Source organism: Vipera berus (assembly GCF_964194415.1).
Source record: "Vipera berus genome assembly, chromosome: 1".
Classification (NCBI taxonomy): Eukaryota; Metazoa; Chordata; class Lepidosauria; order Squamata; family Viperidae; genus Vipera; species Vipera berus.
In genome coordinates, this window is record NC_138202.1 from 90,220,138 (window position 1) to 90,246,721 (window position 26,584).

The following is a 26,584-nucleotide window of genomic DNA, read 5'->3' on the forward strand; positions in this document are numbered from 1 at the left end:
TGAAGTATATCCTTCGTCTAGTAGATAACCTCAGCAAGGTCACTGTTCATCAAGGCTTTACTTACTCTATTCCATATCCTAGAGAAGCATTTAGTTTGACTTTATTTTTCCCATGGCAATGACTGACAAGCAGCGTTTGGAAATTATCAGTGCTTTTAACTTTTCACAAGATTGTATTTTCTAGTCATAGTCTAATTGACATAAAAATCATCACTGATGTTGTTGATTTACAGTTTCCATGCACAGAAATCGTAGCATGGAATATCTGTATATTTGGAAGCATGTTTGTAGAAGGTGATTTTTCTCTGATTCATCCATTCTATGACAATGTCCCATATCGTAACATTATTTTTTTAGGGAAAGGACCTTCTGAGAAATATGCTTTGGGGGGGGGGATGAAAAATATTTTTTGCTACTTATTTTTTTAATCCTTTCAGGTGTTACCATTATACTGCCAATCCCTGATATCCTCTGAAGGCTTAAAATAAAACCGATTCAAAAGTTAAACCTGAGGTATCAAAAATAATATAAAACAGCAATAGAAATAATTTTTTAAAAGGTAGAAGGCCATTTAAAAATGTGTCACAGAATCATCGGGTTGGACAGTATTATGGAGATCTTCTAGTTCAATCAAATGCACTGTACAGAAATCCTCAGACGATCCCAGACAAATGGCTGCCCAACATTTGCTGGAACAGTTCCAGTGACTGATCTTCCATGAACCCTGGAGACAGGCTCTTCCACTGCTTAATAGTTCTCACAGTCTGGAAATTCCCCATTTCAAGTTTGAATTTACTTGTGTAAAGGTTAAAAAAAATGAAGTGTGGTTTTAGCAGCCTTAGAAACCTAGTAAAGGGATTACACTTCCCGACTCAACTAGCAAAGGATTTCAAAAGAATGGAAAGTAGACACAACCTTTCCTTCTCAGATTATCTCAGTGAGCAGGATGGAGAGCAAGGAAGGTAATAGGCTCTAAAAATAAGAAGGCATTTCTATTTTACCTGGAAAGATGTCAGCCGATACAACCAGCTGCGATGTTAAGTTCTTTATTAAATACATTTCCAAATTTGGCACAAGGTCTTATACAGGCTCTTTGTAGTGGTTTCCAATGAATGCATTATGGTTTTAAGGCTGGTTTCTTCCAAGAAGGGGTAATGTTGACCAATCAATGAAAGCTGGGAAAGCTGAAGATTTGGATATGTACCTGCTCCTTCATGACCATGATCTCATCCACAACTAACAGATGTATCTTTATGTGACCTTCACAATAAGCAACTCAATTTTATCTGAACTTAGTTTCAATGTATCATCCCTTAATAAGTTGTTATTATACTTTGCCAACTGCAAGTCTGTTTCCAGGGAAGGTATATGATTACCTGAAGATGTTATAGACCCATGGTTTGGATATAATACGATAATACTGTTTGGCTCTTCTGATGATATTTCCCATGCAGATAGTGAAAAGCTCTGAAGACAGAGTGGAGCCATATGCTAGTTCCCATTTTGAAGTGTTACTTATTGCATTGCATTGCATTACTGTGGGAGTCTTCAATAGGTTATCATTCCTACAGAATTAGGAAAAGGAACTAAATATGCGTTCCTAGTTCTTGCTCATAGTTTGTGAGTGATGCCATTTCAGGTTTGCATTTTGGAGACACTATTGGATTCACAAGCTAAAACCTTACACACAAAGATCTCTGCAAGTATAAGTGTACCATGTAAGGGTCTACTCTATGTCTCTTTGTACTTTGTTCAATGTGTTGAAAGAATATGCTTATAATATAAAGAAAGGTCATTGAGCTCAAACTTATCAATTTGTATAGTATAACAAACACCGAGATTACCTTAATCTTTCTTTGCCATATCTCTGTTGAGATTTATAATTAAAGAGATCTCAACATCTAGAGCCTATTAAATCTCTCTCCAGTGGTGTTCAGTCGAACTATACATGCATTGAAAACAAATAAAGATCCTCATTTATGAAAGCTATCTGGTTGACACTGGGCCTCTTTTAGCCAAATGTGTCTCACAGGGTTGTTGTACAGAAAAAAAATGGGAGAAGAGAGGACTATTTAAGCCACTTTGAGCTCTTGAATGAAAGATGGAATGTAGCGCTTAACAAAACTCAGGAAAATAATTTTCCTTCATTTTTAAAAGGCAGCAAAAACTTCTGCAATCTTGAACTACAAAACGTAAAAATAATGTTGCTGAGAAGGGAATACAGTATCAGAAGTCCCTGCTTAGAGCTGGAAAAACTTAAAACAGATATAAAAGTCTATTGTAGAACTTCTTATATCCTATTAGTTTGGAATCAGAATTTTGTCTTTTATTTAGCTTGGGTGATATTTGAGAACTTTAGATTTTCTTAGCTTTTGATGTGTTTGAAATCTAAACTGTATTGTAAGACATCGGATGTCAGTTGCAACAGATCATTTACACCCAGTCAAACATTAAATGCCATTCCATGTCAAAATGACATACTATGGAATGAGAAATATGTTTGATAATCATTCAATCCCAGTTTTTGAAAGCATCCTAAAATTAGTAATGGTAGCTATTAAGTACAGATATGAAATATTTAGCAAAGATTTAAATATTTGCAGATTGTCTAGGGAATATTCACTATCAAAATGTAAAGAAATGGATAATTTGGCTCTACTTTGATGGCAAATAATAGTACAATTTACAGGTTCAGTTACATATACAGTAGGTAAAGGATAAGGGGGTGAGACTCCATAAAATAAACAGCTCATAAATATATTTAAAAAATAGGATTTTAAGATGATCTGCCTCCTAAAAAAGATTGCATACTCCTATCACCTAAGTATCCTTTGAGTTTAAATGTAAAGTATTTGAAGGGGGAAAAGAAACTCTTACTGCCAGGTAAAATACTTATCCTTTTGTATTATCAGCACAGCTACAGAATATGTAATTGTGTTTTATGAACAACACTATGAATGATTGGCCATGAATCATTCATATTGTTGCAATGGAATGGAAAATTTAATATTGGTTCCCAATAATGTTGCTTGCACATAAAGCATATCTTTAAAAACATCTCAAATCTTTGTGCTGTGGTTATATATGATTCTAATTTCTCTATAATTTAGTTTTACAAATTAAGTTTTTTCTTGTGTGGATCTCAGAGGTAGGATTTCCGATGTAAATGAGATATTGCTGAAGCTAGCTTGAAGGAAAAGACTTCTCAAACTGAATTTGATTACTGGTGTAGGTCAGGGGTAGGCAACCTTGGCTCTTTTATGACTCGTGGACTTCAACTCCCAGAATTCCTGAGCCAGGAATTCTGAGAGTTGAAGTCCACGAGTCATAAAAGAGCCAAGGTTCTCTACCCCTGGTATTGGTGGACACATCCATGTAGCTTTTATGAAAATGATGTGGATGTCTTGTTTCCTTCTTGTGGGATACCTATAGCTTATAGTCCCTAGTAATTTCTTAACTGGGTATCAACCAGGTGATCTGTTTAACTTTTTTGAGATCAACTAAGGTTAGCTAAGTACATTCTCCTGCAGTGACTTACTGTCAACATTCAAGGTCAGCCAGGCCAGGAATCAGACACAATAAGAACTATTAGATGAATGAGGGCAAATATAAGTGTCCCAGAATAATATTACAAGATCCAATTTGGGTCGGTCACCGTGACCAGAGATTTAATCTTCCAACTTTTCAGACTCATGCTGGAGACCATCCTCAGGGAACTTCTCTCTACCGGAATCACAGTAAAATAATTATACTATTAGAGCTATTAGAACTCTGTTGTCATAAAAGAACCTTGAAAATCTGAGGGCATTTTTCCTTCCCTCCTTCAGATACCAAAGAGTTAAGTAGGGCAACTTTAATTCCCTCCCCCTTCACACTGCCTTTTCCCCCCAGTCTAAGCTCATCTTTTGCTGACGTTCTCTGCATAACTTCTCCAAGGTCATTTACCAGCTTGGTTTTCAGTTATTTTAATATAACAATTTGGAAATAAACCTCTGTTTGGTTATCAATGACAGACACTTGCAGATACAGAACTTTTATTATACACATTAGAAAACTACAAAATTACATTACTTTTTGACATAATTACCAAGTACTTGTCATAACATCTTACCAGGTTTGAAATTCCTTAGTAGTAGTCACTCAGTGCCAAATCTGGGCTATGGGTGTGTGTGTGATCAAAAACATCTCAATGGAACTGCTTCAAAAGTTCTTGGGTGCATCTAGCAGTGTGCGGGTGAGCATTATCATGAATCTACACCACACTGGAAGTGGTGAGAGAGAAATGTCCCACCAAATGTGAAGATGCCAAAGGAGTACTGCTAGTGAAGTTCATGGAGCATGGTTCAACTATCAATTCAGAAGTCTACTGTGAAATGTTATGAAAACTCAGATGAGCCATCCATAACAAGCGTCATGGCATGCTGACTTCCAGTGTGGTGTTCGCTCACGATAATGCTCGCCTGCACACCGCTAGAGGCACCCAAGAACCTTTGATGCACTTCCGTTGGGATGTTTTTAATCACCCCTTATATCCCAGATTTGGTGCTGAGTGACTACTATGAAGGATTTTCAAACCTTATAAGATATTATGATGTGCCCCAATTTGAATGGCGATTATGTTGAAAAGTAATGTAATGTTGTAGTTTTCTAATGTCTATAATAAAAGTTCTGTATCTGCGAGTGCCTCTCATTGATACCCAAATGGCAGTTTATTTCTGAATTGCTGTCATATATTAAGCTAATGGAACAAGACAAGCTGGGATTTGATGTGTCAGTGATGGGCCAGTTTACATGAACTGCCTATGTACATACATGTAGTCAATAAGGCAAGAAATAAATGACATACAGATTAGGACGTCTCTTAGAATTCTTACAGATATCCTTATGCCTTCAGACATTGATATTCTGAAGAAACTCCATGGCTACAATTGCAATAACAAAGCCTTCTACATAGGTGAGTTTTTCCTCATTAGGGGTGGAAGACCATTATGCAAAACAAAAAGCTTGCATCTTTTCCATCTGTTAGTCACCTCCCCAACAAAAGAAGTAGAGATGCTGAATAGACAACGCTGAGAGATCCACACAAGTTCTTTCCTTGTTCTTAGAATCAGAAATAACTCTCTAACATCTGTTTTATTCCCAGAAAATTTTCCATAGTTGAAGGTATAGAGTAAATGGATAGTCTGGAGAAAGGACATTGTTAGCTCATAAACCTGAAATGTAGTTAGTCACATGAATGATTGTCTGATTCATTGCTTAACTCATTGCTGCTTAAAAATCATGACCTCTTTTAAAATAAAGAGTAATACACTTGTAACTGAACTAATGGAAGATTCAGAAAAACTCGACAGCAACTCTGTATAGATGGGTATTGAGTTTGACCACATTCCCTCTTCAGTGGGTGACTCTCCAAATAGACTGGTAATTAAAGAATGCAGACTCTAGAAAGAAAAAGATAACCAGAAACATCTCTTTTACCTTCTCAGACATTCCTAATGAGCACCCAGCTGCATGAACTATTTGTTGCAGCTGCAATCTTCAATATTCCAGATGTTTCTCCTGACTTTCCATAGGCAACCAAGTAGCCATTCAAAGTCCTAATGAAAAGATGATTCTCATCTTTTTATATTTATTATAATAAATATAATAAATCAATCTTCCAGGCATGTGCATATCACAGCTGAGATCTACAGAATCAGCCGTGCCCCATTACTTTGTTCCCATATGGTTCCAATAGGTGCCATATTGTTAATAAAAAAGTTAGTAAAGAAGTACTCCATTCTTGATAGTTGCGAAACTTTTAAAGGCAGAAGTGTATATTAAAAAAGGTAAATGATTACATTTTTCTGTGATGTTGAGTATTCTGTAACAGTAGCTCTTTAATAAATCCTGATGTCTCTTTAAACTGTGCCTTTTTTCTTATAAGGGTTAGCATATGAAAAAATATGAATATTTTTTTACTGCCATGGCTTTTTCCATGATTGAGTGCACACACAATAACTGTTAGTAGGGCTAAGATTTTTCATTTAATCAAATAATAGGGAGAAGAGAACAAGTCCTGCAATATTACCATATTAGTTCAGACATGTGTTCTGTAGTCAATTACTCTGATACCAATTCACCAAGGTTTTTTTTCAAGTTCTCTTGGTGAATTTACTCATTCAACATTCATATAATATTTTTCCCCAAAAATATAGAATCTATTGATTTGCGTAAAGTATATAAGAATAATCCTTCCATCCTTCCTTCCTCCCTTCCTCCTGTATTTAAAGCATTTATTATGGGAAAATTAATCAAATTCTAATCTGGAATTAGTTTAGTTTTTATAAGAATAAACACAGCATACAGTACTAATGAGAAGAATAGGGCACAACAGCAAAAGCATACCAATAGAAGAAATGGAGACTCATATGTTTAAATCAGGGTTCCCCAAAATAGTTAATACCCATTCCCAAGAATCAGTAGGACTGACCAAGGCTTCATAGTTTTGTAGTATTACTAGCTAAAGTAATATTTGTTAAATTATGTTCATTTGATAAATTGTTGGGGGTTGATGAATAGTCTGAAACTTCATGAATGGGTTGATGAATAAAAGAGCTTGGTGTTTAAATAAGGATTGATTTGGACTTGGAAAGTCATATAATAATTGCACAGGCAAGTATTGGACCATCAAGAGTTGGCTGGTTGTAGGCACTATATGCTATTGCTAGATTGTTAGGACATGATTGTGTAGGTGGTCAGATTCCACCTATTCTATTAAAGGACAAATGAGAAAACACAAAGATGCCCACACAGACATACATAAAAGATGGGTAAGAGGATGAAAGTGTGAGCATTTCCATTATAGAGAAAGAAGGGGTCCCCAAATAATAATGGAGGTTCAGATTCAAGCCTGTATCCTAGATGATTCTTCTAGTGAATAGTTATGCATGACCTCGAATCAGAAAGGGAAACATGGCTTGAGCATCAGTATAATTTCAACAAATGCATTTTAGTGGTATTTAAAATGACAATACATCACAAAAGAAACACTCTTTGTGTATTTTCCTTTGTGAGGAAAGATCTAATTCTTTGCAGAAACTATGCAATTTAAAGAGGTGTATTTCCAATCTCTCCAGTCATGTTACTTATACAGGGCTGTTACTCAAGCATTGCACTGGGTCTGTCAAGGAAAGTGATGTAGACAAACAGATAAAGAATTAATGTACCAGAAAAAATCTTACACTGGGAGTGTAGAAATTACATTATATGAATAGGGGGATGTAGGTAAAGGTAAAGGTAAAGGTTCCCCCGCACATGCGTGCTAGTCGTTTCCGACTCTAGGGGCCGGTGCTCATCTCCGTTTCAAAGCCGAAGAGCCAGCGCTTGTCCGAGGACGTCTCCATGGTCATGTGGCCGGCATGACTAGACGCCAAAGGCGCACGGAACGCTGTTACCTTCCCACCGTAGTGGTCCCTATTTTTCTACTTGCATTTTTAGGTGCTTTTGAACTGCTAGGTTGGCAGAAGCTGGGACGAGTAACAGGCGCTCACTCTGTTACGCGGCACTCGGGATTCGACCTGCCAAACTGCCGACCTTCTGATCGACAAGCTCAGCGTCCCAACCCACTGAGCCACCGCGTCCCTTTTGGGGGGGATGTGGCTCTATGTAAATCAAAGGAAATTAATTGAGAGATTTGGTTTTCCTTCTGAACAAGTGTCAGTGGCTCTCTCATCTGTCTGGCAGAGTTCAAGAAAAGAATGATACGGTACAAATGTGGATAAAGTTACAACTTGTATTAAACTGTCAGCTTGGGTTGGCAGCATGAATTAGCTTAAGCAAGAATGTGGGCAAGCACTGATAAAGCTTTGGGTACCTGTTTATTCTGTTTTTGTTTCTTAAAGCAGCAATGTCTTCAGCTATTGTTTCTGGATGATTTTTGGAAGAAACGGACAAAAATGGCTTATAAAATAGGGCCGTTACCCTTTCCTAGTAAGAATATACAAAAACCAAAACCATTGTTAGATATTTTATGAATGGATTTAAGGAATATAGATAAACAAGCTTTGGCTTGTAAATGTCGGTTAAAAGTAATTAAGGAAGAGGTTGTTCTACTTTGGGTTTATTTTTTTTTAAGTTTGACGTTTGTCATTTATAGTAGCTTGGATATTTCATTTTCTGTTGGATTAATCTTTCACTGTACTATTATTGATATCCAAATTGTCCTTGTGATGTGTTTGTCAACACTTAAGTACACTGATTACTCCTTCCTTTACTCTGGGATCAATGTAGGTTTCTGACTAAGAATACATTCCTAAAACAATATACTCAGAAATATAATGTTTTCAGTGAAAGTCTCTGCTTAACAGTTTCTAATACTTCTGGCATCTTCTAGGATCAAGGTGGAGTTTATCATACCATTGAACCAGATTCTCAAAAATTACGTCAAGTGGGAAACTGCTCTTACATAGAGAATAATTTAAAAGAAGTTGTGCTGCTTCAGCTGCTCACTGTCTTCTTAAATTCCCCTTGCCACCAAAATTATAACTAATCCAACATTTGGATCTGTGACTAGGTGGAATAAAGGAGCTATAGTACCATGTAGGATTTACACACTGTGTATGTGTTTTTAAGTGTTGGAACATCTTTTTAAAAAAATCAAATGCTGACATCTTTCAACCTTATCACAAGTTACCATACATCGGTTAAACTGCTCGATTTAAAATAAAAGTGAATGTAGGTATGCACTGCTACTTCTATACAGTTTTGAGTAACAGAAGTAGTTAAAGTCAAGATTCAAATTGAAAGATTCAGATTTTTCTGGACCAATTTTGATCAGGGGTTCCCCAGAGTTCTAGTACTGAGATTGCCTTGGTGGATGGGCTAAACTGGAAGCTAGTTATAGGCAATGTGGCCCTGCTAGTTCTCTTGAAACTTTCTGTGCCTCTCAGTATCCTTGGCATAGTATCCTTCTAGATCATCTGATGGGAGTAGGCTTTGAGGACACTGTTTTGAAGTAACTATGGTCCTTGCAATCAGGAGGTACCCAATACACAGTGCAAAGGGGACTATAGTTCAACATCCAGGTCAGTGACCCATGATAGACTTGGGGAGCAGTGTCACAATATTCCTGAAAACTCAAATCTCATTAGATTTTCAAAAGCTAAAGGTTTTGGCAAGGAATGCCAGTGTGCAAGCTGAGCCTTACAGCAGGCTATACTTACTAATACTTATTCAGATATTTGCTTACATTGTACCTTGATTATTGCAATGTGATTTATGTGGGGCTGTTAAAAAGTCCTAAATGGCCTAGAGCCTGATCATCTTCAGGCTTGCCTTTCCAGCTGTGAATCTTTCTGGTTACTCAGGAGAACAAAGGGAGGACCATCTGAGGATCTATGTGCTACAAGAGTTTAAGCTCTCTGATTTGTGAGAAACAGCCTTCTCCTAGTTGGCTCCCAGGCTGTGGGATGCTGTCTCCGGGGTACTGTACTTGTGTGATGGAATGTGCATCTGCAAGAGCAATGGGGGAGACTTTGGCCACACAGATTTTTCTCAGAAAGAGGTCCAGATTAAGAGACTGCACAGCCCGGAGCTGGATGGAGTGTGTGTGTGTGTGGGGGGGGAAGGGGCAGAAGAAGTTTAGGTTAACCACATCTAGAATCTCTCAGGTAGGTTAGAAAGTTATACCTTTAGTTTAGCAAGATTCTGTCCATTAGGTGTAAGCTAATAAAGCATTGAACTCCATTGGACCTCACTGTCTCATCTCTGAGCTTGGCCTGACCCCTTGTTTCCTATTCTTCCAACAGCAAGTTAGTAAAGACATTCTTGCCACAAAGCTTTGAACTGTTAATGATTGTAGTGCTTAGTTTTGTACTGAGAATTAAATTCTATTGATGCTGACTTAGTATAAAGGACAGAGGGAACAGCTTTGAAGGAAAGGCCTGTGAAGAGGCAAGTATGAAGGTGATGGTCAGATGAGCTGAGCTGAGCTCAGACCAAGAAAGTAGGGTAAATATTTCAGTAAAGCCCACCCCTATTTCACATGTTGGGGGTGGGGGTTAGGGAAGGACATATTCAGTCTTGCAAGATTCTGTTACTATAGCTTTGCAGTGAAAATAGCTCTGACCCACATAACATTGGTTTCCTGGTCTGATCCACTTTGAAAGGCTGACAATCATTTATATCTTATAAGCAAACCAATTTATGCACATAAATTTGCAGTGTTCAGGTAGGAAGCAGTTCTGAATTGTCCATCAGTGGGAGGCTGGAAGAAGCAAAGGGGCTAGTCATCACCTAATTTGGACCCCAGTGTTTATTTTCTTCTTTGTGGCTGTGCAATTTTCATGTTGTTTCTGGAGCAGGACCCCTGGCATTTTCTGGATCATTCAACACCCGCCCCCTCAAAAGCAATGATACTATATTTAGGAATTCAGAGATGATGGTGTTGGCTTTGTGGAGTCACAATGGGAATTGTAGCCACATCCCCAGGCGACAATATGTAACAGTTTTAATATGCTAACTCCAAGTCACAAAGAGTGAGAACGTTTCTAAATGAAAGAACTCTTGATCCAACACATTTTGTTTTCTTTCTCAAATGTTCTATTACTTTCTTCTATATAAATGTTGCCTAAGAAAAATCTATTTTTCCTATATTTTAGCTTTCTCCAGAAAGTCCTGTTCTAATTTGCTTCAGTATTGACACCATTGCTTCTCTATGTTGTTTTGTATTCTTTTTTATGGGTGACTATTGTTACTAAGGTACACTATTGATGATGATGATGATGATGATGTGATTGTTACTAGTATTGTAAATTGCCATGTGCCGAATTGTTGGGGCCATTTAGTATAGAAACAAATTAAGTAAGCAAAACACAAAGATTGTGTTATTCAAGTCACAGCTGTAGTTAGCCTTTGCGCTGGCTTGCCACCCTTTGCATTATGAACACGCATACACATTTGGACTCTTTGTTATTCTCTGGCTGTAAATAGAGTGATGCGTGCCTTGTTCTGAGTGACATTATATGTTCTTCTTGTTGTCCCTGTGTATTGACTGGTGCTTTCTTTCTGTGGGTAATGGCAAGGTATCATGAAAGGGCAAGGACAGACTGATGGATGGAGATGCATTGCTGAAGCTAGGATTGCAAAATTAACCTTTATATCTGCCACAGTTTCTATGGCATTGATTCTGTGCTGCTGTGCTAGCATAACAATCCAGCAATATTAGCCTCTAGCTGAGATAGCTCTTACCAGAACATTGGACTGCATAACGTTTTGAAGGTTAAACTTTTGGTGACATAGAAAATTTGTCAAAAATAAATAGAATTAAAGTTCTTAGATTCAGTTCTGCTTCAGAATTACCTGGAGGGTTTTGAAAGTAGCCTAGAGAGATTAGACTGAGACTCACATTGCTTTCTTCTGCCCTATACAGAAATCACCCACGCCCTCTTTCCCTGGCATTCGATCCATGGAAACAGAAACATCAATGCTATTTGGCTTGGCTGTAATTGTAAATTAGAACAGACCCAATGGCAAAGTGATTAGAAAAACCTGTCCAAAGCTGCCTTGGATCCAATAGATCAGTTTACATTTGAGATGCCTGTATCATGGAAATTAGCTTGTGAAGGCCCTGCTTGGCAGGTGTTGGCAGACTTGGCTTGGAAGGTGACTTCAAAATATGCTCCTTGTTTTCCACAGCCCTTGGCTAGAGCTGTAGAAGTGAGGCCCAAAGGATGTCCCAGTGTCCAGCAGTGCCTCAGCTTCCTGGCAGAGGGGGCTGAACTCTCACTTGCCATATGGCTTGGGGGGGGGAGGCTTCAATTTTCTGTCATGGGTGATGAAGTCATTTTCACAGCTTAATGATGCACTAAGGGATTAGGGGGAGGGGGATATGTTTGACAAAAGCAGGCCTCAGATGTGTTGCAAAAATTAATAATGTATTCAAGCCTTTATTAGATTAAAAGCAGGAGCCAGGGAATCAGTTTATCCGTATTAATCCTTTGAAAAATGGCTTAAAAGAAGCTTTAATCAGAGGAACGGGCACCCAGATGCCTCCACCCCTCCCTGGTGGCATGTAGAAAGTGGTTTTCTTCTTCATAAAAAATGTGTAGTGCGGGGGGGTGGGTAGGGAGGGAGCAAGATCTTTGTTATTTATCTGCAAGGATTTAACTCTGAGTTTTTGCCGTAGCCCAATATAGAGATAGATATAGAGATAGATGATAGATAGATAGATAGATAGATAGATAGATAGATAGATAGATAGATAGATAGATAGACAGACAGACAGACAGACAGACAGACAGACAGACAGACAGACAGATAGATAGATAGATGTAGAATACCTGCTGTAAATTAGATAAATAGATAGATGACAGATGATAGATACTGTAGGTAGGTAGGTAGGTAGGTAGGTAGGTAGGTAGGTAGATAGATAGATAGATAGATAGATAGATAGATAGATAGATAGATAGATAGAGATGGTAGATTAGATAGAAAGACAGACAGACAAAAATAGATTTTACACATATAAAATTGGGTGGGGGAAATCTATGTATATATAAAATTTGATGGGGTCAGTCCCAAACCATCCATGCCTAATACCTCTTGGCTGCTATTTCCCTTTAATGCATTTAGAAAAATGATGGGTAGTTGTAAGCAGGTTCTAAAATTATTAAGTCAGCATAGGAATCTCAGTTACCAAGTCAAATACTGTAAGAATTTTATTATAGTGGGTTATATCCTGCAGTAAATATTACTGTTCTAAGAGAAGAGGATATATGTACTTCAGGACTGAACTATGGAGTCCTTGCTGATCTCTGAGCTTGGTTTTTTGACTACATATTTTTCATAACCCAACTAGATATAATATCAGCAGTGTGAATGAGTATGAGGTTTTCTCCCTGATTATAAATAATAGCTTGCCCTGCCAATTTTGGTTTCTCTGTGTGGGGTGTTTTCCTCATTGGTAGTTTCATAATCACACTCATGGCACTGATGATGTCACCTAATTGGGTAATGAAACGTCTGCAAGCAAACAACCAAGCTCAGAAAGCAGCAAGGATGTCACAAATACTACTTTGATGTAATGTTGATACACCCTCTCATGGCAGTGTCTATTCAGTCTTAGAATCATGGCTGCTTCTTTCCTAGATTCTGTGACCCCTCATACAGTAGCTGTTCTTCACTGTTACAGCATCCTCTGAAACTTTATTATGAACTTGTAGCCCATCCAAATAAAGGTAAATGAATTCTGGTATAAATGGGAGGTCTGACCTCAGTGAAGGAAGGGTGTACAGCTTTAAGGAATGTAAATAGGAGCAGTAATAATGAGAAGGTCCAATAAATAAATATTTCTAAAATTTCCATCTGTCAATTACAAAAGGCCACCCTGCTTAGATGCGTATTTATCCTCTGCTAATACATTATGATATCCTAGATTCTTGGGAAGAGTACAGTGCTTATAAAAGCCAACATCAGCTAAAGAATTGACTGTGATTCCACATTTTTGTGAATAATAATGCAGAAGGCATTATTCTATAATACAAAAATAGCAATTTTAGTCTTTTGTTGTTGTTTATTCTCCTAACATTCTTGCCAGATAGATCACAATTGTTTCCAGTTTGATGGAACTATGAATAAAAAAAATTGGAACTTGCTGATCACACAACTCCATTCCATGATGGTTCTCTGGACAAGGGAGATCTGGCATGCCAGAATAAGGAAACAAAATGGAATTAAGAATGCAAGCCTCCTTTCAATTCATAAAACCTTTCAAAGCTATTGCTCCCAAGTAAGTTTTCTCTTCAAAAAGACTTAGTAGGTATGTCTGGCACCTGAAGAAGGATGAGTTGACATAACCAAGAGATAAGGACACTATAAGTAAGCACGGTTTAGACCAGGGGTAGGCAACCTAGGCTCTTTTATGATTCATGGATTTCAATTCCAAGAATTCCTGAGCCAGCATGGCAAGCTCAGGAATTCTGGGAGTTGAAGTCCACAAGTCATAAAAGAGACAAGGTTGCTACCCCTGGTTTAGACTTTATCTAATTTCTTACTTCCACCTGCCTTCTGCATTTTGTTAGCACTTTTGAGGTTTTAAGAGTCAGTTTGGTGTAGTGGTAAGGCAGCAGGCTAGAAACCAGGAGATAATGAGTTCTAATCCTGCCTTAGGCACAAAGCCAACTTGGCTCAGTCATCCCTCTCAGCCCTAGCAAGGAGGCAATGGCAAGTCACTTCTGAATTCATGCCAACAACACTGCAAGGATGTCTCCAGGCAGCCACCAAGAATCAACAGTGACTCAAAGGTTGCCCCTCCTGCTATAAGGTTTCAGTTTCTCTCTGTACAGGTAATCCTCATCTTACAACAGTTCACTTAGTGAGCATTCAAAGTTACAACTGCGCTGAAAAACTTTTCATACTTATGACCAATGTGGCATCCCCATGGTCATGCGATCAAAATTCAGACATTTGGCAACTGACTCATATTAATGATGGTGGCAGTGTCCTGGGTCATGTGATCACCTTTTACGACCTTCAGACAAGCAAAGTCAGTGCGGAAGCCAGATTCATTTAACAACCATATTACTAACTTAACTGCAGTAATTCACTTAACGACTGTGGCAAGAAAGGTCATTAAATGGGTCGAAACTCACTTAACAAATGTCTGACTTAGACACAGAAAATTTTTGCAGTTGTAAATTGTGAGCGAGATTCAAACAGCTTGATACAATAGTCAGATATGGGAGGTTCCATTCTATACCATATGATGGAGGTATCTGCATTTGCAGAGCGATAGAGGACTTGGCTCACATACTATTTGATTGTTGTTTGTATAAGAGAGTGAGAGACAGGTACCTTGGTTCATATATTAAATGAATGACCCATTGAGAACCCCATATTAAAACAACATATATGTAGCTAGAATTTGAAAACAGTACTTGAATAAAATGGTTTGGATAAGATCGGTATATTGGGACTGATTTGGGTAGATTGTAGGGGTGATACTTGTTGTGATTCAGGGTCAGCCTGTGGGTTCGGCAGTTGGGTCGGACGACTCAGAGGAGGAGGGGGGTGTTGAAGACCTTGCTGATGATAGCCCTCAGGCAGGCCCCTCCCACTTGGTCACCATGGAGACCCAGCTGTGTGAGCCTGACAGTGTGGATGAAGATGACCCACAGCTGGCCCTGTTCAAGGACGCCCGACGCAGGAGGCAGTCAAGTAGGAGTAAACAGAGGAAGGCAATGGGGCTTCTCGGAAGGAGGGAGAGAGAAGCCATGCCCTGAACTCTTTATAAAGGACTTGTGTGGGGAGGGCTGGTTTGCTGAAAGCAACCGCTCAGATAGTGTTTCAAAGCTCCTGTATCTTGGTTCGTGTCTTGTTTGTTTTTGTAATAAATTTGGCAGACGTCATTCCAGCCTCTTGCCGTTTGTAAAGGGGTTGCCTTTTCTGCAAGGCCGGTAGCAGGCTGGTACAGAACAATACTGAAATATAATTTGATTTTATTTTACTTGTCCATATATTAACTTATTGTATTTTATTCCAATTTCATTTTAAATTGTTTTTATAGGATTTTATTAATATTACATGTTGGAACTCTGTATTTTGATATGGCCTATGGGCTAATCGATAAACTAAACTAACTAACCTGTGGTTGTAAATTGAGGACAGTCACTTGACTGAAATGGTATTGGGTCTCCTGCTTGAGCAGGGGGTTGGACTAGAAGACCTTGAAGGTCCCTTCCAGCTCTATTCTGATTGATTGTTTGACTACCTGTATTCAATGTATTCAATGAATATTATTACCATTATATTATTCTGGTTATTCTTTCATAATAGGAAAAATACATTTGCTGTTGGAATTTGGAAATTCCACTTAATAGTTAAATTAAAAATGTTACTTGCTTAGGAAAAGTAAATCCTTTAGTTAGCTAAGATAAGTAAACCTAAAGTAGAATTTAGTTAAACAATTGCTCCATCTGCTGACCAATAATTTATGCAAGGCTCTTTAAATGTTCCTAAGATGTTGAATTTTTCTGATGCTTTCTAAATGCTACAGATGTTATTTTTTGTGTTCTCTTGGGTCATCTTGGGAAAAATAAAAATGGTTGCAGAGAGACTTGTAAGTGGCTAGAGAGTGCAAAGGTTATAATTTGGAGTGAATTCTCCCCCCCCCCGTGCGAAAATATTTGTAGCAAGAAAATTCTTTGTGTTTGTTGAACACAAAACAAAACAAAAAGCCTAAGAAAGTCAATGAAAATAGAGAAAATCAAATGCAAATTTAAAATAATTATTAAAATATTTTTAAAACTTCCCTCCCCCCCTTCTTGGAGTTGATCTAAATTTCATATTGCCCATTTTCAGCACAGTGGTGTGGAGGTTTTGGAGTTAATTAGACATTTCTTGGAGAGAAATTTAAGGCACTGTTTTTTTTAAAATCATTTTATGGCTTTATTTTTTAATTTTATAGTTTTATAGCTGTGGGGTTTTACTGCTGTTCTGATATATATATATATCAGAAGTTTTGGATTTTGATCTTGAATAAAAGGAAAACTGGGGGTCCAAAATCAGTTTGATCAATCTGTAGTTTCTGTAGTAAATCCCTGAGTTGGAATCTGAACTAAAGCTTGTGGTTTGAGCTTAGGTGAAAAACCTGTGAAATGGAAAAGTGAAAGAAAATGAAATGAAATATGTTATTTTTTTAAAAAAAACCAAAACCAAAAGAATGAATCAGTCCAGTAAAAGCAAGAAACAAGCAAGTGTGAAGCAAACGTGAATGTCTTTTTTTTTCTCTCTAGTAACTGGAGCAGGTAAAATAAAAATACCTCGGGGACCACCTGCTGCCGGCGTCAACTCCCCTCCGCCCTGTGAGTTCCCACAGAGAGGGCCTCCTCAGGGTGCCTCCGGTCAGAGAATGCCGGCTGGTGGCCCCCAGGGGGAGGGCCTTCTCTGTGGGCGCCCCGGCTCTGTGGAATCAACTGCCGGTTGAGCTCCGGATGGCACCGGATCTCCGCTCCTTCCGGCGCGGGTTAAAGACCCACTTATTCGAACAAGCTGGCCTGGCCTGATGGGGAGTTAATTTAGGGTTTTAAATATTTGTATATTTTATTGTTTTATTTTGGGCATTAATTTAATTATATTTTAACTTTTGTATTTTTGTATTTTTATTATATGCCCTGTTCACCGCCCTGAGTCCTTCGGGAGAAGGGCGGTATAAAAATTTAATAAAACTAAACTAAACTAAAACTAAACTAAAAATGGATATTTTAAGTATCCTTGACTATATTTTGATGTCTCTTTATGGTCATACAATTGTTTATTAAAATAAGTGGTGTGTTTGCATATCTGCACGCCTGTGTATGTAACATTCACCCTTATTGCGATGTTGATAATTTTATATGCAAAGACAGTTTCTTAGACTCTTAAGAACATGGGATGAATGTATTAAAAATAGAATACTTGGAAACCAGCCCCTTGTATATTTTGGGTAGAGTTTATTGTCCAGGAAATATGATCTACATATTAAAGTGAACATTGTATTCAGGCCAGACTAGGGGGAAAAAAATTGCAGGAAACAAGGAGGAATTGCTAAGCATAGGTATATGCAATCTGTCATACACTCTTTTGTGTGCTTTTTCCCTTTCCCTTTTTCTTTCTTTAAAGACAGAAAGAGAGAGAGAGAGAGAGATTGTTTATATAGAAAGAGGCTTGCTGGGATGTATTAATAATAGAGTAAAATGGAGTTCCATTTGAGTGGGGCATTCTCCATGGACCAAGTGACCTTTTCCCGGTACAGCTGCCTTGAATTATTTGTCTGTCTTTTTCAAACAATATCAATTCTATTTTCAGACCACACCAGACATCATACGGCGTGATGTGTTCTTATTTCCTGCCTTAATCTTAATCATTTAAAACATGCCCCCATTTCAGTCTGAAAGCAGCACTTTCTGTTTTGGTGGCATGCATCCTCCGATTAGTGTTTCAAGTGAAAGTAAAACATCTTCCTAATTTTATTCGTTTATTACAGCAGCTGAGCAAAATACTGTAGGTGAATCTTTCAAGGTTATATAGGAACTTTTTTAGTTTCTCCACTAGAAAACTGATTTGAAATAAATGGCTTCCTCTTTCCAAATCAACATGTTCACGGGGTCCCTTTAAGGCACATTTTTGAGGCTATTTTCCCCCCCTAATCACAGCTTTGAAAGGTATTTTCACATTCAGATTTTCATTGCCTAATAAGATCAGGTAATGACATTCACATATGAAGCCAGCATTAGAGATCAAGCTCCAATAAACAAAACCTTTCTGTCAGATGGCATAAATACAATATATCATATTTTGATATGTTCAGTTATAAAATCTCAAGTGAACAATGATATGATGAATGATTAAATGCATGCTCCCCAAATATTATTATGAATTATCCTCCTTTTTATAACTGATGGCTTTAAAATACTTCAGGATATTTGACCAAGGTAATGATTAGTAGATATTTTTCTCTATAGACAGTCTAATATATCTGCAGAGGTTGATGTCTAAAAGGAATGCTTTGAAGGTCTTTTAGTCTCTGTGAAGATATATTTGGTGTGTATAATTTTTGGAAAGAGTTATAAATTAGAGGAAAATAAAAATTCTTGGTTCAGAGTGATTTGTTTGTAGGGGTCCAGAAGGCTTAGCTTTGCCTGGACAGGAAATTCAACTTAATATAGTGGAGCTTTTGTAGTAGTTTATATGAATATATTGTAAATCTATAACATATTATAAAAGTATTGTAAGTAATCTATGCATCCTCACTAAAAGGAAACTAAACTTGAACATTGGGCGCTATCTAACAAAATGAAATTCAGTGGTGAAAAAAGTAAGGTTCTACATTTAGGCAAGAAAAACCAAATGTACAGGTATAGTGTAGGGCAGGGGTAGGCAACCTTGTCTCTTTTATGACTCATGGACTTCAACTCCCAGAATTCCTGAGCTAGCCATGCTGAGCCATGCTGGCTCGGGAATTCTGGGAGTTCAAGTCCATGAGTCATAAAAGAGCCAAGGTTGCCTACCCGAGGTATAGGGGGTACCTTGCTCAATAGTAGCAACTGTGAGAGGGATCTCGGAGTCCTAGTGGACAATCACTTTAATATGAGCCAGCAGTGTGCTGCAGCTGCCAAAAAAGCCAACACAGTGCCAGGCTGCATTAACAGAGGGATAGAATCAAGATCACACAAAGTGTTAATACCACTTTTATAATGCCTTGGTAAGGCCACACTTGAAATACTGCATCCAGTTTTGGTCACCACGATGTAAAAAAGATGTTGAGACTCTAGAAAGAGTACAGAAGAGACCAACAAAGATGATTAGGGGACTGAAGGCTAAAATATATAAGGAACAGTTGCTGGAATTGGGCATGTCTAGTTTAATAAAGAGAAGGACGAGGGAGGACATGATAGCAGTGTTCCAATATCTCAAAGAAAGATATTAGCTGCCACAAAGAAGAGGGAGTCAAGCTATTCTCCAAAGTGCCTGATGGCAGGACAAGGAAGCAACAGATGGAAATTAATCAAGGAGAGAAGCAACCTAGAACTAAGGAGAAATTTTTATGACAGCTAGAAGAATTAATCAGTGGAACAACCTGCCTCCAGAAGCTGTGAATGCTCAAATACTGGAAGTTTTTAAGAAGAGACTGGACAGCCATTTGTCTGAAATGGTATAGGATTTCCTGCCTGAGCAGGGGGTTGGACTAGATGACCTCCAAGATCCCTTCCAACTTTATTATTATTATTATTATTATTATTATTATTATTATTATTATTATTATTATTATTATTATTATTATTATTATTATTATTATTATTATTATCTCAACATTAGTACTATAGTTGATCTTACCACTCAAAGTGTTATTACAACTGGGTTTTTTAAATAGTGGAGATTCTTGTTTCATGTAAAGATGGATTTGGGGTGACCAGAAAATATTAAATATTTAATGCCAAATTATTCTCTATTTATTTAAGAAATAATTATTTGGGCATTTAATTTTTTTCTTCAATTTATATTCTAGCTTTTCTCTTGGAGTGAAAGAGAACACATTTCCCATTTTATTCACAAATACATTGTGAAGTAAATTGGCCTCAGGATCTCACCCAGTTTCCAGATATAAGTGTGGAATTAGAACCTGGATCAGTCCCAGCATCTATGTCTTATAGAGAACACAGATATAGATCAATTATTAGACCTATACACAATGTAAACATGATTACTAGCATTCAGGCATAGTTCCCAATAATTCCATTAATTTCTTTCAGGGTCTTTGGTGCAGCGATACTACTGACATCTACCCTCAACATGCTAATACCATCTGCTGCTCGGGTGCATTTTGGATGTGTCATCTTTGTCAGAATCTTGCAAGGCCTGGTTGAGGTACGGAACTGAAGTGCAAACTCTTCTAGGACAGCTTGAATCAGCAGTCAGGTTCCCTTTATTATGATCCTCAATGTAACACTTTGTTCCAACATCTTGCCTACTAAAGGAAGGGTAAGCAGGTTATCAATGGCAGTAAAAGAATGAATGAAGCCAATTCCTATCACCACTTCAGAGGAAAAGGAAGCCCGGTTGCCTTGGGCAACCAATGCTGGACTGCCTCCAGTTCACCACTCTCTTTATGTCTTGTCTTCTCTCTGCCTTTCCTAATCAGCTTAGAATCTTCAAGTGAAGGGGCCGTTTCAAATTAAGAGTCAAAATTTTGCCTTTTTTAGCCAGCTTGGCATTTTCAACTAACTTAATTCAAATTAAGTGTCCAAAATAGTGGTGATTTGGAGAGTCTGATGCCTCTCTATGCATGTTGCTTTTGTGAGGTGTGATGAGCTATCTGAACAAGCACAAGCCAATTTATTTTGGCCACAGCCCCACTTGCTTTAGGCTGTAGTCTCACTCACATTGGAAAGTAACCCCAAATATGCTTTTCCAAAGTGAAAATATCCCATAAGCTATAGAAAGGCATAAACGGTCAGGTATTTGATGCATACATGGGATGATGCAAATACAGAATCTCTTTTAAGACTTTTTGTTTGTTCAAAATCTGGAGGCAGGAGAAACTGGAAAAGTGATACAAGAAAACACAGCAAAAAGCAACAAAAAGGTATCCATAAACTGGGAACTGGCAGTTAAGATGCCAATGTGATATTCAGATTATATGACTTTTAAGATCCATTCCTACTCTACAATTCTGTGATCATATCGGACAGGGGTCCCCAACTTATGGTCTGTGTCCCACTGCTGGACTGAGGCTGACTGGCCACCAGGCCACAGGACAGGCTGGCCAGTGGGTGCACTCACCCCCCACTCATGCTAGAGCCTGCAGTCCCATTTGCACATGTGCATGGGGCTAGCAGCGGAGGCTAGCACCTGTGCAAATGAGACAGCTAGCACCATGCGGGTTGTGTGGTCCATTTACACATGTGTGAGGCACTAGCAGAGGTGGTGGCTAGTGCCTGCACACCTGCACAAATGGGGCTGCTAGCACCATGCGGGTTGCACGGCCCATTCACACCTGTGTATGTGGCTAGTGGTGGCAGTGGTGGCTAGCACCTGTGCACATGCGCAAATGGGGGTTGTTAGTGTCGTGCAGGTGCACACGGCCCTGTTCATGCATGGCCCTGTTCATGCATGTGCATGTGCACAAATTTCACAACTGCTCCCTTTCCCTCCGGGCTACCAGCATGAAAAGGTTGGTGACCTCTGATATAGGATGAGGCAGCCATATCTGGACTGCAAAAATATGTATGACCACTAGTTATTTTTTTCTGTAGCACTTTGCTACCATGTCTAGTGGAGATCTGGACAAGTGTTTCTGATCACTTGTCCTCTCTGCAAAAAAAGATGCAGCAGTCCTCTGCATTGGAAGCAGAGTCATCAGAGACCCTGTTGGTTCCCCCAGCTACCATGGCTGATTGCTCTCTTCTTGTTTTTGCTGTCCTCTTCCTTCTTGCCAGTGAAGAAATGAAAAAAGAAGAGATGTATCTTGCACATCACCATGTACTCATAATCTAATTTTGTATGTTGTTTTTGATTTAATGTCTTTATCCGCGTGAAGATAAAAACAGTGATCAAAGTTAAAAATGTTATTATAACAGATGCCAAGGGAATGCATAAAATTAATGAATCAGAAGAGGGGGGAAAACCCCAAAAGAACATTGACTCAAGTTCCAGAAAATCACTGAAAAAGGATTAATACATTTCAAGGGTATCATACGTTACACATAATCAACATTTCCCACTCTTCCCTCTTTTTCAGTGTATGATCTACCTACAAATACTCTCCGATTTTATGCCTTATCATTTCTGCACCCACCCTTTGGGCCTTGCAACAGGGCTTGAAGTCCTAACCCAATCTGCCAACTAGCCTAGGACCCCAGTGGGTGTGTGTGTGGTATTTTGGGGGTGGTTAATAGATTAGACATCTTGGTCAATTGAATGTTAATGAATTTTAAATTTATGATCTTTATTATGTTAATGTTTTATAGGGTATATTTATTGAATAATTGTAAGCCACTTAGAGTCACCTTGGCAAGATGGGTGACATAAGTAGTTAAACAAACAAACAAACAAACAAACAAACAAACAAATAAATATACTTTTGCCCCTTTTGTTTTAACCTTTTACTTGTATGTCAGTTGTAGCATCTGTAAACCAAGTAACCTTCTTCACAGGGTGTAACTTATCCAGCTTGCCATGGAATATGGAGCAAGTGGGCTCCTCCTTTAGAGAGAAGTAGACTAGCAACTACATCTTTCTGTGGTAAGTGACATCTTCATTATTTCACTTGTTTTGTATTCTTCTTTTTCTAGCATACACTGAAATAAACTTTCTGCAGCTCACCATCAATAGTCACAAATACTGATTGGGGTGAGTTTTGCAAAATCAAATTTGGGTCGATCACCAGGACCAGAGATTTATGCTTCCAAGCTTTCGGATTCATGCTGGAGCCCATCTTCAGGGAATTTCTCTCTTGGAATATGTGCTTTGGGCTGTTCTGTGAGTTGTGTTTATGTGGTGCCTTCCTATTAGCTGATTGGTGTGTTGATGGCTGGCAATTGGCTGTCATTTCCTTGGGCTGTGAAACCCTCAGCTCCTAAATATTTGATAGGCTGGTGGTAATTTAGCACTGACAGGGAACTGAATTAACAAGAGTGCTGAAGTACCACCAGCCTATCAAACACTTAGGAGCTGAGGGCTTAGCAGATGAAGGAAACGACAGCTAATTGCCAGCTATCAACACACAAACCTGCCAATAGGAAGGCATCACATAAACATGACTCACAGAACAGCCCAAAGCATGTATTCGACAAAATTCCCTGAAGATGGGCTCCAGAATCTTGGAAGATGCTTGGAATCGTAAATCTCTGGTCCCAGTGACTAGCCCAAATTCAATTTCACATCATTATCCTGGGACACGTATATTTGCCTTCATTCAGGAGTAAGTTTTGTTTCCACAGAGAACAAATAGGCTCATGAATAGGCTCATTCTATTTGTGTGAACAAAAGTTAAGGACTTGAGAACTGATTCTTCAATGTTAGACATCTTATTCTGGTGAGGACATTTGGATTTATCAGTCTGTATAAATAATTGTGGAAGAATAATGTGTTTCCCCAGGTTTTTTGTGTATTAATTTACATGTCTGGAAATAACATAGTTAAGCCATTGTAGCTGTGAAATTAAATTAAAGGATCTAAGCATAGCATATAGACCACAATATTAATACATTGAAGATGGTGTGGTATGTAGTTAAGATGCTGAAAGATGCAAGTTATATTCTTCCTTTAGTCACAGAAACAAATGAGTGCTTTGAGGCCATCACTCTCAGCCCTAGATTGGAAAATGGAAAAAAATATTTATCTATCAGTTTACACTGGGCAACCATGGTAGTTTATGGTTCATAAGCTTCAATGAAGAGACCTTCACTCAGCAATGATTCAGGTCGATAACAAAAATAATAATTAATATACTACTTTAGCTTCCCAGCTTGATAAATAAAGACAAGTGCATCCAAAAGAATCTCTTAAGCAGTGCTTTTTTGTGAAAGAAAAAGGTGCCGGAACTCACACATGTCATACAACCCACCTTGCCTAACCTACAAGGTTCCATCCCAAAAAGGTGCCGGAACTCCGTTCTGAGCGTTCTATGAGAAAAAAGCCCTGCTTAAGTATTCATGGCTACTGTTTATTGGGTACATTTTTTTCTGGATTTATAGGATGGTTGTATGAACTAATCATCTGATAACATTAACCAATAAGATTGTAGGATTATTTGTAGGAAACAGATTAGGAAAGACCTAAATAATTCATATGGTCATTTTAACCAGAAGATATTATTAAACAGTTTTCTTAGAAACTAGAAAGATGTCTTTCAAAGGCACCCAATAGGAGTCACAATGAGCTTCCCATCACATAATTCATGGCTTTACATAATGATATCATACGATATGAAATGCCACTGCCTGCTGCTGATACCCAAGATGCCAATGGGAATTAAATTTCAGATTTGATGCCATTTCAATAGATGTTTATAATTTACTTGTGTTTGTTTTTTTAAATTATCATTCTCTAGGATCCTATGCAGGTGCAGTCGTTGCAATGCCATTGGCTGGGATTTTAGTGCAATACACAGGATGGTCTTCTGTGTTCTATGTGTATGGTATGATCTTCTCTTCTCATCTTGCTTTAGAAAAAAAAGGAGGGAAAGTTAGCAACCATAAATATAACCCAAACGTCTGAGAGGAAGGATGAAGCACTCATTTAGGATCATATCCAACAATGTCACTTTACCCATTAATGTTCTGAAATTCAGGAAAACAAGGAATGGTGATTTTTGGTAACCCCTCACTTATGAGTCCATCATCCCCAATTCTGTTCTGATTTTTTTCTGGAACAAATTGACAGCTCCCAAACCCAGTTTTGGGATCCCAGATTATGAGTCGGAATATGGCTGTGTTCTAATGCTATGTATAAATACATTAGAAACAAGAGGAGAAAAACTCTGGGGGAATTTAGACAGAAAGAACATTCACAAAGGACAAATTAGATTGCTTAGAAATAAAATTCCCCAAACAGTGGAATTGTTCAGACTGTCAAATTTGGCCTAAATGAGGACAGTGACTAAGTCATGTTACACTTAATTCAGTGTAAAACAGGGCAAGTTGAATTTCCATCCATGAATCTGATCTTTGGTTAGAATAATTTTTATGGAAATGAAGTTAATTATTGTAAAAGGCAGAGAGGATTCTCAGCAAGAAACTGGAGAGGAGCAGAAAGGACCTTTCTGTAGAGTCCTTTTTCTGTTTTCTCTCAAGTGAGTTTTTAACTGAAAAATTAACTGATAGCAATTGTATTTAGGGAAGAAAAAAAATCAATAGGTGGAATGTTTCTTGTGTGTACAGTAATTATTTACATCATCTTTAGAAGGCATAAAATGTTAAACAATAATTTGAACATTCCATCCCAAATGTCTCAAATTTCATCCAAGCATTGTTTCCTAAGTTCTCTTGAGAGTCCAGTAATTTTCCAAGTGTTTTCAGAGATGTTAGGATTTTCCAAAGTTTTGACCATTTTTAAGACAACATTGTTTATAGGAGAAGAGGGGCAATTATATTAAACATGTGAATTTTAAGAATGAAACTAGAGATGAAATAATTCTCCACTGTACAACTAATTCCATCCATATATGGATGGTATGCCGAGAAACAGATTTATATTACCCGCTGTTTTCCTTTTCTCCCATGGTTTAGCTCTGGTTCTCATTCTTCCCCTTCTCCTCTGTAAGATTCAAGAGGGAGGCCAAATAGATAAGGCCTGAAAGACAGTGTTCACCCCATTGTCCTTTATTTTATGCAGTCTCCTTCATTTTGTGCAAGGAATCTATCGAATTGGATAGGAATTTTATTCAGCTTTTTTAAGGTGGCATTTTTTCAGCTGGACTGCTATGGCTGTAGCCTGTACCCATTAGATTTCATGGAATCTTCTGAAAAGGCCTAAAACTATTCAATTTATGTTGGGAAGTCATGGTGAAGAAATGAATATATGACCCATTTGTTTAACTTAACAGAAGAGGATTCCTATGATCAGGAAGAAGTTACATCCCTGCTTTTATAGGGTTATACCAGATTTTCCAACTGTACCCCATAAATTATTATAGCAGGATAGTAGAATCACCTGGGATTGCATACTTCCTTACTCCCTTGGGGATTAAATAATCTGAAATAGTTAAAATATGTTCATAAACTGAGAGATATTATTTGGAGAATGTCTGTTTAGATAAAAAAAAGCAAAGTAACATTTCAAACAGGGGATTTTCTAAAACCAGTGTTTACTTCTTGAGTAGGAGGTTTCCATTTCAATTCCATTTCAACTTATCCTCCTATTATGTCCAACAGGAAGTTTTGGCATTGTGTGGTATATGTTTTGGCTTTTGGTGTCATATGAGAGTCCTGCAACGCACCCTACAATTTCAGACGAGGAGCGCAGATACATAGAAGAAAGCATTGGAGAGAGTGCTAACCTTCTAGGAGCAATGGAAGTAAGGATTTTACTGCTGTGTGTGTTTCTCTACCGACCTCAAGAAATACAA

General features: G+C 38.0%; 2 protein-coding genes across 2 annotated transcripts in view; one reads left to right on the forward strand and one right to left on the reverse strand.

Moving 5' to 3' along the window:
* LOC308668492 (uncharacterized protein) overlaps nt 1-26,584 on the reverse strand; it is a gene marked incomplete at its 3' end in the record, with an annotated part of 620,085 nt that overhangs the window by 236,625 nt on the left and 356,876 nt on the right. The gene's annotated exons all lie outside the window — the stretch shown is intronic.
* Nucleotides 1-26,584, forward strand: part of SLC17A6 (solute carrier family 17 member 6) — a gene marked incomplete at both ends in the record, with an annotated part of 68,341 nt that overhangs the window by 35,449 nt on the left and 6,308 nt on the right. The window contains 4 exons of the mRNA XM_081315407.1: nt 20,268-20,382; nt 22,671-22,758; nt 24,569-24,655; nt 26,391-26,533. Of these exons, the coding sequence (XP_081171533.1) occupies nt 20,268-20,382; nt 22,671-22,758; nt 24,569-24,655; nt 26,391-26,533 (433 nt within the window). The remainder of the gene's footprint in view (nt 1-20,267; nt 20,383-22,670; nt 22,759-24,568; nt 24,656-26,390; nt 26,534-26,584) is intronic.